This window comes from Melanerpes formicivorus, unplaced genomic scaffold (genome assembly GCF_026170545.1).
Source record: "Melanerpes formicivorus ecotype bairdi unplaced genomic scaffold, bMelFor1.0.p_v2 SCAF_21, whole genome shotgun sequence".
Lineage (NCBI taxonomy): Eukaryota > Metazoa > Chordata > Aves > Piciformes > Picidae > Melanerpes > Melanerpes formicivorus.
In genome coordinates this window covers 13,954,854-13,970,221 of record NW_027142373.1, presented here as the reverse complement: position 1 = coordinate 13,970,221, position 15,368 = coordinate 13,954,854, and the positions used below count along the sequence as shown (strand labels likewise).

Genomic DNA, 15,368 nt, shown 5'->3' with positions numbered 1-15,368 from the left:
AGATCATGGAGCAGATCCTCCTGGAGTCACTACTCGCTCAAAAGAATAGTGAAGAGGTGATTGGGAACAGTCAGCATGGCTTTGCCAAGGGCAAATCCTGCCTGACCAACCTGGTGGCCTTCTATGAGCAGGTGACGAAATCAATAGCTGAGGGGCGAGCAACTGATGTCATTTACCTGGAGCTGAGCAAAGCCTTCGACACTGTCCCGCACCACATCCTGGTCTCCAAACTGGTGACACATGGGTTTGATTGGTGGACCACTAGATGGATAAGGAACTGGCTTGATGGCCGCACCCAAAGAGTGGCTGTCAATGGCTCCATGTCCCAGTGGAGGCCAGTGACAAGCGGAGTCCCTCAGGGATCAGTCCTGGGACCTATCTTATTCAACATCTTTGTGGGGGACATGGACAGTGGCATTGAGTGCACCCTCAGCAAGTTTGCCGATGACACCAAGCTGTGTGGTGCAGCAGACACGCTGGAGGGAAGGGAGGCCATCCAGAGGGACCTTGACAGGCTGGAGAGGTGGGCACAGGCCAACCTCATGAAGTTCAATAAGAGCAAGTGCAGGGTCCTGCATCTGGGTCGAGGCAATCCCAGGCACAAATACAGGCTGGGCAGTGACTGGCTGGAGGATAGCCCTGAGGAGAGAGACTTGGGGGTGCTGGTGGACAAAAAGCTCAACATGAGCTCTCAGTGTGCACTTGCAGCCCGCAAAGCCAATCAGATCCTGGGCTGCATCAGGAGAAGTGTGGCTAGCAGGTCGAGGGAGGTGATCCTCCCCCTCTACTCAGCCCTGGTGAGACCCCACCTGGAGTACTGTGTCCAGTTCTGGAGCCCCTATTACAAGAGGGATGTGGAGGTGCTGGAACGTGTCCAGAGAAGGGCCACGAGGATGATCAGAGGGCTGGAGCACCTCTCCTATGAGGACAGACTGAAGGAGTTGGGGCTGTACAGTCTGCAGAAGAGAAGGCTCCGAGGTGACCTAATTGTCGCCTTCCAGTATCTGAAGGGGGCCTACAGGAAGGCTGGGGAAGGACTTCTCAGGATATCAGGTAGTGATAGGACTAGGGGGAATGGAATGAAGCTGGAGGTGGGGAGATTCAGGCTGGATGTGAGGAGGAGGTTCTTCACCATGAGAGTGGTGAAACCCTGGAATGGGTTGTCCAGGGAGGTGGTCGAGGCCCCGTCCCTGGGGGTGTTTAAGAGCAGGCTGGATGAGGCTCTGTCCAGCCTGATCTAGTGTGGGGTGTCCCTGCCCATGGCAGGGGGGTTGGAACTAGATGATCCTTGTGGTCCCTTCCAACCCTGAATGAAACTATGAAACTATGAGATGACCAATAAAGATATTGAATATTGAACAGGCTGGGGCCCAGCACTGCTCCCTGGGGCACACCACTGGTGCCTGGCTGCCAGCTGGCTGTGGCACCATTCACCACCACTCTCTGGGCTCAGCCTCCAGCCAGTTCCTAACCCAGCTCAGAGCTGCTGTCCAAGGCAGGGGCTGACAGCTTGGCCAGGAGTTTGCTGTGGGGGATGGTGGCAAAGGCCTTGCTGCAGTCCAGGCAGACTCCATCCCCAGCCTGCCCCACAGCCACCAAGCAGTCACCTGGGCCTGGAAGGAGATCAGGCTGGTCAGGCAGGACCTGCCCTGCCTGAATCCCTGCTGGCTGGGCCTGATCCCTTGGCCATGCTGTAAGTGCTGTGTGATTGTACTCAGGATGATCTGTTCCATAGTCTTGCCTGGCACTGAGGTCAGGCTGCCAGGCCTGGAATTCCCTGGCTCCTCCAACCTGCCCTGCTTGTGGATGGGCATCCTGTGACTCTGTGTCTACATGGAGTCCCCAAGGACATTTTGCCAGAGGTGGTTGCCCATCTCTCTGTCTCTTCTGTGTCTTCCTTTCTCTTCCTCAGCGTCACTTCTGCACCTTTGCTGTCTCCATGCCTGGCCAGGAGGCCTTGGCCAGGATCTACAGCACCATCCTCACGCAGCACCTGTCCAGTGGGAGCTTCTCAGGGGCTGTGCAGAAGTCAGCTCAGCAGCTGATTGCCCTGGCCCTGGCCCTGCACCAGAAGGTGGCTGCTGCCTTCCTGCCCACAGCCATCAAGTTCCACTATGTGTTCAACCTGAGAGACCTCTCCAACATCTTCCAGGTGAGTGCAGGCTGTCCCCTGGCACATGCAGCTGTGCCAGTGCCATGAGAGCTTGTGGAGCTGTGCCCCTCCGGTCCAGCTGGCCTTGCTGGGTACAACACTGCCTCCCAGCAAGCAGTGGCACGGAATGTGTGTCCCTGAGCCAAGGGGGTGACCATGGTTGGGTTTGGATGGATTCCAGGATGGATTCATGATGCTGAGGAGCATTAGAATCACAGAGTTGTCTCAGCTGGAGAAGCTCTCTGAGATCATCCAGCCCAGCCACTGGACTGAGATGAGAGGATGATGATGACTGGAGAGGGGGAAGGAATTGTTGAGAGTGAGGGTGGGGAGAGCCTGGCACAGGCTGCCCAGGAAGGCTGTGGCTGTGCCCTGCCTGGAGGTGTTCCAGGCCAGGCTGGATGAGGCCTTGAGCAGGCTGTGCTGGTGGGAGGTGTCCCTGCCCAGGGCAGGGGGCTGGAGCTGGATGAGCTTTCAGGTCCCTTCCAGCCTAACCCATGCTGTGACTCTCTGAAGACCTGCAGGAAGGGGAGCCCTGGATCCTTGGCCTGTGGCCCTTGCTGATGGCATTGCTGCAGTGTTGAATTCTCCCTCAGTCCCAGGGGCTCCTCAGAATCCCAGGGGCTCCTCAGAAAGTCTGAGCTGTTCCTTCCTTCTGCAGCATGTCCTGTCCCTGGCACAGTCCCACACCGCTGCGCCTGGCACCTTGTCCTGTCCCTGCTTCCCCACACGCCCAGGAGGCTGCTGTGCTCTGGGCAGTTCCCCTTGATGGAGCAGAGAGGTCTCTGCAGTGAGCCTACAGCTTCCTCTTGTCCAAAATCTCCTTCCTGCTGGCTCAGCCCAGAGCAGGCTCGGCCTGGAGCAGGCTCAGCTTGGAGCAGGTTTAGGTTGGAGCAGGCTAAGCTAGGAGGAGGCTCAGCCCAGAGCAGGCTCAGCTTGAAGAAGGCTCGGCCCGGAGCAGGCTCAGCTTGAAGAAGGCTCAGCCCGGAGCAGGCTCAGCTTGAAGAAGGCTCAGCCCGGAGCAGGCTCAGCTTGGAGCAGGCTCAGCCCGGAGCAGGCTCAGCTTGAAGAAGGCTCAGCCCGGAGCAGGCTCAGCTTGGAGCAGGCTCAGCTCGGAGCAGGCTCAGCCCGGAGCAGGCTCAGCCCGGAGCAGGCTCAGCTTGGAGCAGGCTCAGCTTGGAGCAGGCTCAGCCTGGAGCAGGCTCAGCCCGGAGCAGGCTCAGCTTGGAGCAGGCTCAGCTTGGAGCAGGCTCAGCCTGGAGCAGGCTCAGCCCGAAGCAGGCTCAGCTTGGAGCAGGCTCAGCTTGGAGCAGGCTCGGCCCGGAGCAGGCTCAGCTTGGAGCAGGCTCGGCCCGGAGCAGGCTCAGCTTGGAGCAGGCTCAGCCCGGAGCAGGCTCAGCCCGGAGCAGGCTCAGCTTGGAGCAGGCTCAGCCCGAAGCAGGCTCAGCCCGAAGCAGGCTCAGCCCGAAGCAGGCTCAGCTTGGAGCAGGCTCAGCTTGGAGCAGGCTCGGCCCGGAGCAGGCTCAGCTTGGAGCAGGCTCGGCCCGGAGCAGGCTTAGCTTGGAGCAGGCTCGGCCCGGAGCAGGCTTAGCTTGGAGCAGGCTCAGCTTGGAGCAGGCTCAGCCCGAAGCAGGCTCAGCCCGAAGCAGGCTTAGCTTGGAGCAGGCTTGGCTTGGAGCAGGCTCGGCCCAGAGCAGGCTCAGCTTGAAGAAGGCTCGGCCCGAAGCAGGCTCAGCCCGAAGCAGGCTTAGCTTGGAGCAGGCTTAGCTTGGAGCAGGCTCGGCCCAGAGCAGGCTCAGCTTGGAGCAGGCTCAGCCCGAAGCAGGCTCAGCCCGAAGCAGGCTTAGCTTGGAGCAGGCTTAGCTTGGAGCAGGCTCGGCCCAGAGCAGGCTCAGCTTGAAGAAGGCTCAGCCCGGAGCAGGCTCAGCTTGAAGAAGGCTTAGCTTGAAGCAGGCTTAGCTTGAAGAAGGCTCAGCCTGGAGCAGGCTCAGCTTGGAGCAGGCTCAGCCTGGAGCAGGATCAGCCCGGAGCAGGCTCAGCTTGGAGCAGGCTTGGCCCGGAGCAGGCTCAGCTTGGAGCAGGCTCAGCTTGGAGCAGGCTCAGCCCGGAGCAGGCTCAGCTTGGAGCAGGCTCAGCTTGGAGCAGGCTCAGCTTGGAGCAGGCTCGGCCCGGAGCAGGCTCAGCTTGGAGCAGGCTCAGCTTGAAGAAGGCTCAGCCCGGAGCAGGCTCAGCTTGAAGCAGGCTTAGCTTGAAGCAGGCTTAGCTTGGAGCAGGCTTAGCTTGGAGCAGGCTCAGCTTGGAGCAGGCTCAGCTTGGAGCAGGCTCGGCCCGGAGCAGGCTCAGCTTGGAGCAGGCTCGGCCCGGAGCAGGCTCAGCTTGGAGCAGGCTCGGCCCGGAGCAGGCTTAGCTTGGAGCAGGCTCGGCCCGGAGCAGGCTTAGCTTGAAGCAGGCTTAGCTTGGAGCAGTCTTAGCTTGGAGCAGGCTCAGCTTGGAGCAGGCTCGGCCCGGAGCAGGCTCAGCTTGGAGCAGGCTCGGCCCGGAGCAGGCTTAGCTTGAAGCAGGCTTAGCTTGGAGCAGTCTTAGCTTGGAGCAGGCTCAGCTTGGAGCAGGCTCGGCCCGGAGCAGGCTCAGCTTGGAGCAGGCTCAGCTTGGAGCAGGCTCGGCCCGGAGCAGGCTCAGCTTGAAGAAGGCTCAGCCCGGAGCAGGCTCAGCTTGGAGCAGGCTCAGCTTGGAGCAGGCTCAGCCCGGAGCAGGCTCAGCCCGGAGCAGGCTCAGCTTGGAGCAGGCTCGGCCCGGAGCAGGCTCAGCTTGGAGCAGGCTCGGCCCGGGGCAGGCTCAGCTTGGAGCAGGCTCGGCCCGGAGCAGGCATAGCTTGGAGCAGGCTCGGCCCGGAGCAGGCTCAGCTTGGAGCAGGCTCAGCTTGAAGAAGGCTCAGCCCGGAGCAGGGTCGGCCCGGGGCTGGCTCAGCCCGGAGCTGGCTCAGCCCGGAGCAGGCTCAGCCCAGAGCAGGCTCTGCTGCTGTCCTCCTCCCCAGCTGCCAGGGTTGCCTCAGCATTTTGCTCTAAGTGATTTCTGTCAGCTCTTTAAGATGATAATCACAGACTCAGCAGGCTGTGCTTGCCTTTTCCCTCCCCTTGCTGTCAAGATGTTCCAGCAGGATGTCACGGTAAGGTCTGTGGCAATTGAGGAGGAACAGCTTCCATCTCCTCCTGACAGTGAGATGATAGCTGTGGCTCTGCTGTGCCAGCTCCAGGGGAGCTCTGCCTACACCTGCGGCCAGCAGACTTCTCAGAGTCACAGAATCGTTCTGGCTCCCCCTCTACTAAGCTCTGGTGAGACCCCACCTGGAGTACTGCCTCCAGTTCTGGAGCCCCTATTACAAGAGGGATGTGGAGGTGCTGGAAGGTGTCCAGAGAAGGGCCACAAGGATGAGCAGAGGGCTGGAGCACCTCTCCTGTGAGGACAGACTGAAGGAGTTGGGGCTGTTCAGTCTGGAGAAGAGAAGGCTCCCAGGTGACCTCATTGTGGCCTTCCAGTATCAGAAGGGGGCTACAGGAAGGCTGGGGAGGGACTGCTCAGGATCTCAGGCAGTGATAGGACTAGGGGGAATGGAATGAAGCTGGAGGTGGGGAGATTCAGGCTAGATGTGAGGAGGAGGTTCTTCCCCATGAGAGTGGTGAGACCCTGGAATGTGTTGTCCAGGGAGGTGGTTGCGGCCCCATCCCTGGGGGTGTTTAAGAGCAGGCTGGATGAGGCTGTGGCCAGCCTGATCTAGTGTGGGGTGTCCCTGCCCATGGCAGGGGGGTTGGAACTAGATGATCCTTGTGGTCCCTTCCAACCCTGAATGAAACTATGAAACCTTCCAGCCCTGCACAGGCCCATGCTGAAGCCCGGCCCTCAGCACCACAGCTCCAGGGCTTTGAACCCTTCCAGGGATGGAGACTCCACCACTGCCCTGGGCAGCCTCTTCCAGGGCTTCACAACCCTTTTGGGGAAGAAATTGTTCCTCATGTCCAGCCTAAACCAACCCTGGGGCAACTTGAAGCCAGTTCCTCTCCTCATCCACCTGAGATGAGGGACAAGAGCCCAACCTCAACCTGGCTCCAGCCTCCTCTCAGGGAGCTGCAGAGAGCAATGAGGTCTCCCTCAGCCTCCTCTGCTCCACACTGAACACCTCAACTGTTCCCTCAGCTGCTCCTCCCCAGCCCTGCTCTCCAGACCCTTCCCCAGCTCTCTTGCCTTCTCTGGACTCACTTTTTGGTCTTTTGCATGGAAAGGGTTTTTCAGTCACCTGCAGCTGACCTTACTGGAGAGCTCTGAAACCTCAGGCTTGCACATGCTGTGTCCAGGCTCAGGGCTGGGCTGGCCACCAGAGGAGTGGCAGTGGCTCTCCATGAACCCCTCTGCTTCCCTAAGGGAAGAGAAAGGGAAGGAGAGAGCCTGATGGGGTGGGAAGCTAGAAAAGCTTGAAGTAGAGCATCTGGAGCAGGGTGCTGACAGCCCAGGACAGCCTGACCTGCTGTGGGGTGGAGTTTCTTCCCACCCAGGCACACTCCCAAGGGCATCAAGAGCAGAACTCCTGTGGCTTGGCTGTCTTGGGATTCACTGAGGGAGCTTTTGGTTGTTACCTTTTCAAATCAGTGCAGGACCTGATGGCTTTCACCTGCCTGGAGGTGACTCAGAGCTGGTTTCTGGAATCAATAAGCCCCAGGCTGGCAGCTGGGATGAGGAAGGTGAAAGCCAACTGCTGCCAGCGAGCAGGGGCAGGCTGCTTCCCCCCACTGCCTGCTTTAGCTATCAATAATTAGGTGGCTGCTTGATTGATGCTGCTCAAGACTCTGTCTGCTGTTAATGGGCTCAGCCTTTGGTGACACCTCTTGGACATTTCCTCCTTCCCTGGGTGCTGATGGAGCTCCTGGTGCACTCTGTGAGAAGCAGCCAGCAGCTGAGGCTTCCTGCAGGCTGCAGCCACCTGATTAAGTGACTGATTGATATTCAAATCCTTACCTCTGGAATTTCCCAGCTCTTTGGGTTTGGTTTTTCATCTTTGCAAGAACAGTCCCAGAGTGGTGTTGGGATGCAGACAGCTGTGTGCCAGGGTTGCTGGCTCTGCTCCTCAGATCTTATAGCAGGGAGACTCAGAGCAGCTTCCAGGACCTGAAGGGCTCCAGGAGAGCTGGGGAGGGACTCTGGACAAGGGCTGGGAGTGCCAGGATGAGGAACAATGGCTCTGAGCTGGGAGAGGAGAGACTGAGAGTGGAGAGGAGGAAGAAATTGTTGGCAGTGAGGGTGGGGAGAGCCTGGCACAGGCTGCCCAGGGAGGCTGTGGCTGTGCCCTGCCTGGAGGTGTTCAGGGCCAGGCTGGATGAGGCCTTGAGCAGCCTGTGCTGGTGGGAGGGGTCCCTGCCCAGGGCAGGGGCTGGAGCTGGCTGAGCTTTCAGGTCCCTTCCAACCCAACCATGCTGTGGTTCTGTGAGGAGCAGCAGCCCAGGCAGGCTGTGTGTGGGATGCTGGCTGGGGTGTGCAGATGAGCCCCAGGAACATGACCTGCTCTGGGAGACTGCAGGCACCAAGGGCTGTGTTCTGCAGGGGCTTGGAGCAGAGGCTCAGCTGCAGGCTGCTGACAGCTGTGCCTGCAGTGCTGCAGCTCCTCTGCAGTGTGGTAGCTGAGTGCTGCCTGAGGTTAGTCCCTTTGGGCAATGGAATCATAGTATCACAACAGCATTTTAGCTGGAAGAGACCTTTCAGATCATCCAGTCCACCACTGACCCAGCACTGCCAGGGCACCACCAGACCATGGCCCTCAGCTCAGGATCTACACAGCTCCACCACTGCCCTGGACAGCCTGGGCCATGGCTGGACAACCCTTTTGGGGAAGAAACTCTTCCTCATGGCCAACCTATAAAACTCCCCTGGCACAACTTGAAGCCTTATTTCTTGCCCTACCTCTTGTTCCTAGGGAGCAGAGCCCAACCCCCACCTGGCCCCAGCCTCCTCTCAGGAAGCTGCAGAGAGCAATGAGGTCTCCCTCAGCCTCCTCTGCTCCAGGCTCAACACCCCCAGCTCCCTCAGCTGCTCTTCACAAGACTTTGGCTCTAGCCCCTCCACCTCAAGATGGTTTTACTGACTCTGTGTTCTCCACAGGGCCTTCTGTTCTCCAGCCCTGAGTGTGTGCAGCAGCCCCAGGACCTGGTGAAGCTGTACCTGCACGAGTCCAGCCGGGTGTACAGGGACAGGATGGTGGAGGAGAAGGACACTGCAGCCTTTGACAGGATCCAGCTGGAGATGGTGAAGAGGTTCTATGATGTAAGTGGTGAGGTCCATAGCTCTGATAACAACAGCCATGCTCACAAGGAAAGAGGTTCCTTGGCAGACCCCCAGGTCTGCCCATCTCCAACTCTCCTCAAGGACAATGCTCTGATGGGACCTCAGGAGCAAAATCTGTCACCTGTGTCCTGTGAGATGGTCACTGCTGCAGTCCATGAGCACACTGGGAAGGGACAAACACAGCAGAGAATGTGCTCCTCCAGCTCCTGCTGTCCATGGAGCAGCCTGAGCTGTGTTCTTCTAGGGTGAGGAGCAATGGGTTGGAGCAATGTCAGTAGTCAGGCTTCTTCCCTTCCTCCTCTTCCCCTCTGGTTCCTCTTCTCTCTATTCCAACATGCAGGTGCAACTGTATGAGAGAACCTGGCACCTCCTCTTGGCATGGAGCTCTGCTTGTTAGCATGGAATCCCAGCCTCTGGTGGGAAGGGCCCTCCAAAGCTCCCCCAGTCCACCCCCTGCAGCCAGCAGGGACAGCCCCAGCCAGAGCAGGCTGCTCACAGCCCCACACAACCTGCCCTGCACTGCTGCCAGCCATGGGGCAGCTCCCAGCTCTCTGGGCAGCCTGGGCCAGGCTCTCCCCACCCTCAGCACCAAACATTTCTCCTTCTCTCCACTCTCAAGCTCCCTCTCTGAGTTCCAAACCATTCCCCCTGGTGCTGGCACCACAGGCCCTGCTCCAAAGTCTGTCCCCAGCTCTCTGCTCAGCCCTTGAAGCACTGCAAGGCCACCAGAAGGTCTCCCTGGAGGCTTCTCCTCTGCAGGCTGCCCAAGGCCAACTCTCTCAGGCTGGCTCCCAGCAGAGGGCTTCCAGCCCTGCCAGCACTGCTGTGGCCTCCTCTGGCCCTGCTGCAGCAGGTCCCTGTCTGTGCTGAGGGCTCCAGAGCTGCCCCAGCCCTGCAGGGCTGTGAGCAGAGCACAGCAGAGGGGCAGAATCCTTCCCTGCCCCTGCTGCCCTCACTGCTGGGGCTCAGCCCAGGCCAGGCTGGGGCTGGGCTGGCAGTGCTCGGTGCTGGCTCAGCTCCAGCTCTGCACCCCCAGCACCCCAAGTCCTTCTCCTCAGGGCTGCTCTCCTGCCCTCCATCCCCTGCCTGGATTGGTACCAGGGGTTGCCCTGCCCCAGGTGCAGGATTTAGCACTTGGCCTTGTTGAGGCTCAGGAGGTTCACACAGTGCCAGCTCTCCAGCTGGTGCAGGTCCCTCTGGCTGCCTTCCTCTCCCCCTGCCATGGCAGCTGCTCTGCAGGGGGCAGCTGCAGCCCCACTGAAGGTGCCTTGATCCCACTCTCCTTACAGCAGCTCTTCCTTTTTGCTTTGGCAGGACATGGAGGACACTCTAGAGCAGACCAAGAGACTGAACATCTATTGCCACTTTGCTAATGGTGTGGGGGAGCCCAGCTACAGGCCAGTGCCCTCCTGGGAGGAGCTGAGCCAGGTCCTGGTGGAGGCCTTGGCCAACTACAATGAAGTCAATGCTGCCATGAACCTGGTGCTGTTTGAGGATGCTATGTGCCATGTGTAAGAGGACTTGCTGCCTTTAGGGGCTCCTCATTGCATTTGTCTGTGCAGAGTGCTGCTGTGAGGCTCCCTGGGGGATGTGGAGATGCAGAGTCAGAGCTGGAGGTGTGCAGGAGCCTCTCCTGCCCTCCTGGCCTGGTCAGCACCACTGCTCTGCTTGCCCAGCCACTCTGGGGAGGGCACTGCAGGCAGCAGGAGGCTGCCTGGGGCTGGCAGAGGGAGCTCTGCAGGCTGGGGCTTCACTCTGCTTGCTCTTGTGGTATCCTTGGCCCAGGATGCTCTGCATCCTACACAGACACTGCTTGGAGCAGACAGTGCTCAGAGCTTTGTGGTGTTCACCTGACAGCCACTGCAGAGCCACTCAGGCTGCAGTGCCCCAGATGCTCTCACAGCTGCTTCACAGCTGGCTGTGCACAGCCCCTCAGTGGGGTTCTGAGCACCACACAGGGGTTTGGCTTGGAAGGCACCTAAGTGTCCCTGCTCCAGGCTAAATGTCCCTGCTCCAGCCTAAGTGTCCCCTGCTCCAGCCTAACTCTGCCCTGCTCCAGTTCCAAACCCTTGCCCCTGGGCCTACCCCCACAGGCCTTTCCCCCCAGTGTGTGCTGAGCCTTCAGCCACTCAGCCTGCTGCAGGCTGCCTGTTGGGTTGTGGGTGGGAAGGGACCTCTGGAGGTCATCTAATCCCAGATGCCTTCAGAAAAGAAACCTTTCCTGGGGCATGCATCAAGGCCTTGGATCCTCTGTGTCTGCACCTCAATGTGGTGAGCTTCCTCTGGCCTCCCTGGGGAGATGTCCCAGCCTCCACCTCCAGGGAGCTCTGCCAGGCAGGGGACAGGCCCAGGGGCAATGGTTTGGAACTGGAGCAGGGCAGAGTTAGGTTGGAGCTCAGGAGGAAGTTCTGCCCAGGGAGGCTGGGGAGACACTGGCACAGGCTGCCCAGGGAGGTGCTGGAGGCTCCAGCCCTGGAGCCATTCAAGCTCAGCCTGGCTGTGTCCCTGTGCAGCCTGCTGTGGCTGGAGCTGTCCCTGCTGCCTGCAGGGGTTGGACAGGATGCCCTTGGAGGCTCCCTCCCAGCCCACTGCCACCTGGGAATCTGCAAAAGGGTTTCCCATGCTGAGCTGCCTCCCACCCCTGCCCCCCAGCTGTGTGCTTTGCTGAGCTGCCTCCCACCCCTGCCCTTGGCTGGGCATTTCTCCTCCTGTTCCAAAGCCGGTGTGTCAGTGGGTGGGATGTGGGATGGGGGCGCAGGGCTGGGGTAGGGCTGGGGCACGGCAGGGCTGGGGCAGGGCAGGGCAGGGGCAGGGCTGGGGCAGGGCAGGCACAGGGCTGGGGTGGGGCAGGGGCAGGGGCAGGGCAGGGGCAGGAGCAGGGGCAGGAGCATGGGCAGGGCAGGGCTGGGGCAGGGCAGGGGCGGGGCAGGGGCAGGGGCAGGGCAAGGGCAGGCACAGGGCAGGGGCAGGGGCAGGGCAGGGGCAGGGCAGGGCAGGGGCAGGTGCTGGGGCAGGAGCATGGGCAGGGCAGAGCAGGGGCAGGGGCAGGGCAGGGCAGGCACAGGGCAGGGGCAGGGCAGGGCAGGCAGAGGGCAGGGGCGGGGGCAGGGGCGGGGGCAGGCGCGGGTCAGGGGTGGGGCAGGGCAGGGGCAGGTGCTGGGGCAGGGGCAGGGCAGGCACAGGGCAGGGCAGGGGCAGGGCAGGGGCTGGGGCAGGCACAGGGCTGGGGCAGTGCAGGGCAGGGCAAGCACAGGGCAGGGGCTGGGGCAGGGCAGGCACAGGGCAGGGGCAGTGCAGGGCAGGGCAAGCACAGGGCAGGGGCTGGGGCAGGGCAGGCACAGGGCAGGGGCAGTGCAGGGCAGGGCAAGCACAGGGCAGGCACAGGGCAGGGGCAGGCACAGGGCTGGGGCAGTGCAGGGCAGGGCAAGCACAGGGCAGGGGCTGGGGCAGGGCAGGCACAGGGCAGGGGCAGGCACAGGGCTGGGGCAGTGCAGGGCAGGGCAGGCACAGGGCAGGGGCAGGGGCAGGGCAGGGCAGGCACAGGGCAGGTGCAGGGCAGGCACAGGGCAGGGGCAGGGGCAGGGCAGGGCAGGCACAGGGCAGGGGCTGGGGCAGGGCAGGGCAGGGCAGGCACAGGCCAGGCCGTCACTAACGCGGGGCTGTGTGTGCCGGGCTGGAGCTGCCGCATCAGCCGCATCCTGCAGGCGCCCCGCGGGAACGCGCTGCTGCTCGGCGTGGGCGGCAGTGGCAAGCAGAGCCTGACCCGGCTGGCAGCCTTCATCAGCGCCCTGCAGGTGTTCCAGATCGCCCTGAGGAAGGGCTATGGCATCCCGGACTTGAAGGTAGGTTGAGCTGGAGGGGAAAGAAACAAAGAGCACAACCTGCCCTGAAAGCTTCACCTTGCTGTGTGCTGAGCGACCGAAAAGCTCCAAACCCCTCTCTGGGAGCAGCTGAGAGCCCTGGGGCTGAGAGCCTGCAGCAGAGCAGCCCCAGAGGGCAGCTGAGCAATGCTCAGCAAGAGCTAAAGGAGCTGTGGGGGCCAAGAGGCTGGGGCCAGGCTCTGCTGAGTGGTGCCCAGGGCCAGCACAAGGGGCAGTGGGCACAGAGTGGCAGCCAGGAGGTTGGATCTGAGCAGGAGGAGAAAGTTGTTTGTTGTGAGGGTGCTGGAGGCCTGGAGCAGGCTGCCCAGAGAGGTTGTGGAGTCTCCTGGTGTGGAGAGCTTCCAACCCCCCCTGGGCACTGTGCTCCTGGGCAAGCTGCTGTGGGTGCCCTAGTGGAGCAGGGCTGGGGCTGGGTGAGCTCCAGAGGTCCTTCCAACCCCAGTCACAATGGGATGCTGTGAAACAGCTTTTCCATGTGAGCAGGTCCTGGTGGCATCACTGCACTGAGTGGGGACTGGAGGGTGAGTCCTGCTCAGACTGGAAGAGGAGGAAAAAGACAGCTGAAGAAATCTGTGTTTGAGCCAAGTGTCCTCCTTCCTTCCTCACAACCAACCAAATATGAGAAAAACCAAACCCCAAACCAAAACCCCAAACCCCAGAGGTTTCTACTTGTGAAAGCAGAGTCCCACAGCATGGAGATGCCAAGGACCAACAGTTCCAGTCCCTGCTGTCTCTCCCAGCCCCTGTGGTGCTCTGAAACCAGAGGGGAAGGGTTGGAAGGGACCTCAAAGCTCATCCAGCTCCAGCCCCCTGCCCTGGGCTGGGACACCTCCCACCAGCACAGGCTGCTCAAGGCCTCATCCAGCCTGGCCTGGAACACCTCCAGGCAGGGCACAGCCACAGCCTCCCTGGGCAGCCTGTGCCAGGCTCTCCCCACCCTCACTGCCAACAATTTCTTCCTCCTCTCCACTCTCAGTCTCCTCTCTCCCAGCTCAAAGCCCTTGTCCCTTGGCCTGGCACTACACCAACCACTTGTAGCTGTGCTTCCAGTCCATGCCTTGCAGGAGAGAGCTGCAGCCCTGACTCCCTCTGCTTTGCACCCCCAGGCAGACCTGGCAAGCCTGTACCTGCAGGCCGGAGTGAAGAACGTGGGCACTGTGCTGCTGCTGAGCGAGGCACAGGTGGCTGAGGAGCAGTTCCTGGGGCTGCTGAACGACTTCTTGGCATCAGGTGGGGCTCTCCTGCTTGGCCTTCTCCTCTGCTCCTTGCCAGTGGGGCTGTGCTCATGGAGCCCCTGGGCACACAAATAAGCAATCTCTGAACCAAGTGACAAGGTGCTTGGGCTGTGCTCTAGGGCAGCAGCAGTGCTAAGGGCTCCTTGGTGAGGGGGAGCTCAGTCACAGGGTCACAGAATGGGTTGGGTTGGGAGGGACCTTCAACACCATCCAGTTCCAACCCCCTGCCATGGGTCTCAGTCTCCCCTCTCCCAGCTCAGAGCCATTGTTCCTCATCCTGGCACTCCCAGCCCTTGTCCAGAGTCCCTCCCCAGCTCTCCTGGAGCCCTTCAGGTACTGGGAGGCTGCTCTGAGGTCTCCCTGGAGCCTTCTCTTCTGCAGACTGCACAGCTCCAGCTCTCCCAGCCTGGCCCCACAGGGGAGGTTCTGCAGCCTCTGCTCATCTTGGTGGCCTCCTCTGGAGCCTCTCCAGCAGCTCCAGGTCCTTCCTGTGCTGGGGCCCCAGAGCTGGGGGCAGTGCTGCAGGTTGATCTAAGGTTTTGAGTCGTTTGTCACAGTGGTTGCAGAAGAGTGAGTCCAGGTGCCAAGCCTTTGCCTCCTCTCAGGAGCTCCTCAGCCCAGGGCTGTGTGGCTGAACACTGCCTGTGCCAGGGGCAGTGGGGTGGCAGTGCCCAAGGGAGTGTGGAGCTGGGGCACCAGGGCCTCTCTGGGTGAGCCAGGGTGGGTGCCTTCCCCAGAGTGCCCTGGCAATCACTGCTGCTCTTTGCCAGTCTCTTGCTGACTTCAGTCAGGGGTGGGAAGATCCCAGCTGGTTCAGGTGACCTCATGGGTGGTGAGAAGTGGAGAGCACACAGCATGGTGGGGTGATAGCTTGTGAGGAACTCCAGAGCTCTGTGGCTGTAGATTGACCAGATGGCTTCAGAAGCACACAGGCCCTGCCTGAGATGAATTTGTAAGCAGGAGGAAAGGCAGGGACTGATGGAGAGGGCAGTGAGTAGCTCCCAGCTCTAATGAGTAGATGACAAAAGCACCTCACCACTAAGGGTTCTGCAGTGTCCTGCAGCAAGGCACAGTCTGAGTGGCCTGGCTTGGCCATGTCCAGGTCACCTTATGGTGCCCTTGAAAGCCATCATTATGTACTCTGGTGGCTGTGGGAGGGAGTGGGGGCAGAGAAAAGGTCTCACATGGAGTCCAGGGAGGCCTCCAGGTCAAGGAAGGGCCACAGCAGTGCTGGCAGGGCTGGAAGCCCTCTGCTGGGAGCCAGCCTGAGAGAGTTGGCCTTGGGCAGCCTGCAGAGGAGAAGGCTCCAGGGAGACCTTCTGGTGGCCTTGCAGTGCTTCAAGGGCTGAGCAGAGAGCTGGGGACAGACTTTGGAGCAGGGCCTGTGGTGCCAGCACCAGGGGAATGGTTTGGAACTCAGAGAGGGAGCTTGAGAGTGGAGAGAAGGAGAAATGTTTGGTGCTGAGGGTGGGGAGAGCCTGACCCAGGCTGCCCAGAGAGCTGGGAGCTGCCCCATGGCTGGCAGCAGTGCAGGGCAGGTTGTGTGGGGCTGTGAGCAGCCTGCTCTGGCTGGGGCTGTCCCTGCTGGCTGCAGGGGGTGGGCTGGAGGCGCTTTGGAGGGCCCTTCCCACCCAACCCAGGCTGGGATTCTATGAGGCAGCCCAGATTGCAGCCAGACTGCGGTCAGGGCCCTGCAGGGACTTCTCTGCTGAGTCTGGGTGCTGGGGTGAAGCTTGCTCTGGATGATCTTGAAGCTCTCCTCCAGCCAAAGAG

The 15,368-nt window shown here is 61.0% G+C and overlaps 1 protein-coding gene across 1 annotated transcript in view; it reads left to right on the top strand.

Moving 5' to 3' along the window:
- Window positions 1-15,368, top strand: part of DNAH9 (dynein axonemal heavy chain 9) — a 172,924-nt gene that overhangs the window by 56,166 nt on the left and 101,390 nt on the right. The window contains exons 22-26 of the mRNA XM_068151652.1: window positions 1,913-2,152; window positions 8,297-8,458; window positions 9,794-9,990; window positions 12,159-12,321; window positions 13,467-13,590. Of these exons, the coding sequence (XP_068007753.1) occupies window positions 1,913-2,152; window positions 8,297-8,458; window positions 9,794-9,990; window positions 12,159-12,321; window positions 13,467-13,590 (886 nt within the window). The remainder of the gene's footprint in view (window positions 1-1,912; window positions 2,153-8,296; window positions 8,459-9,793; window positions 9,991-12,158; window positions 12,322-13,466; window positions 13,591-15,368) is intronic.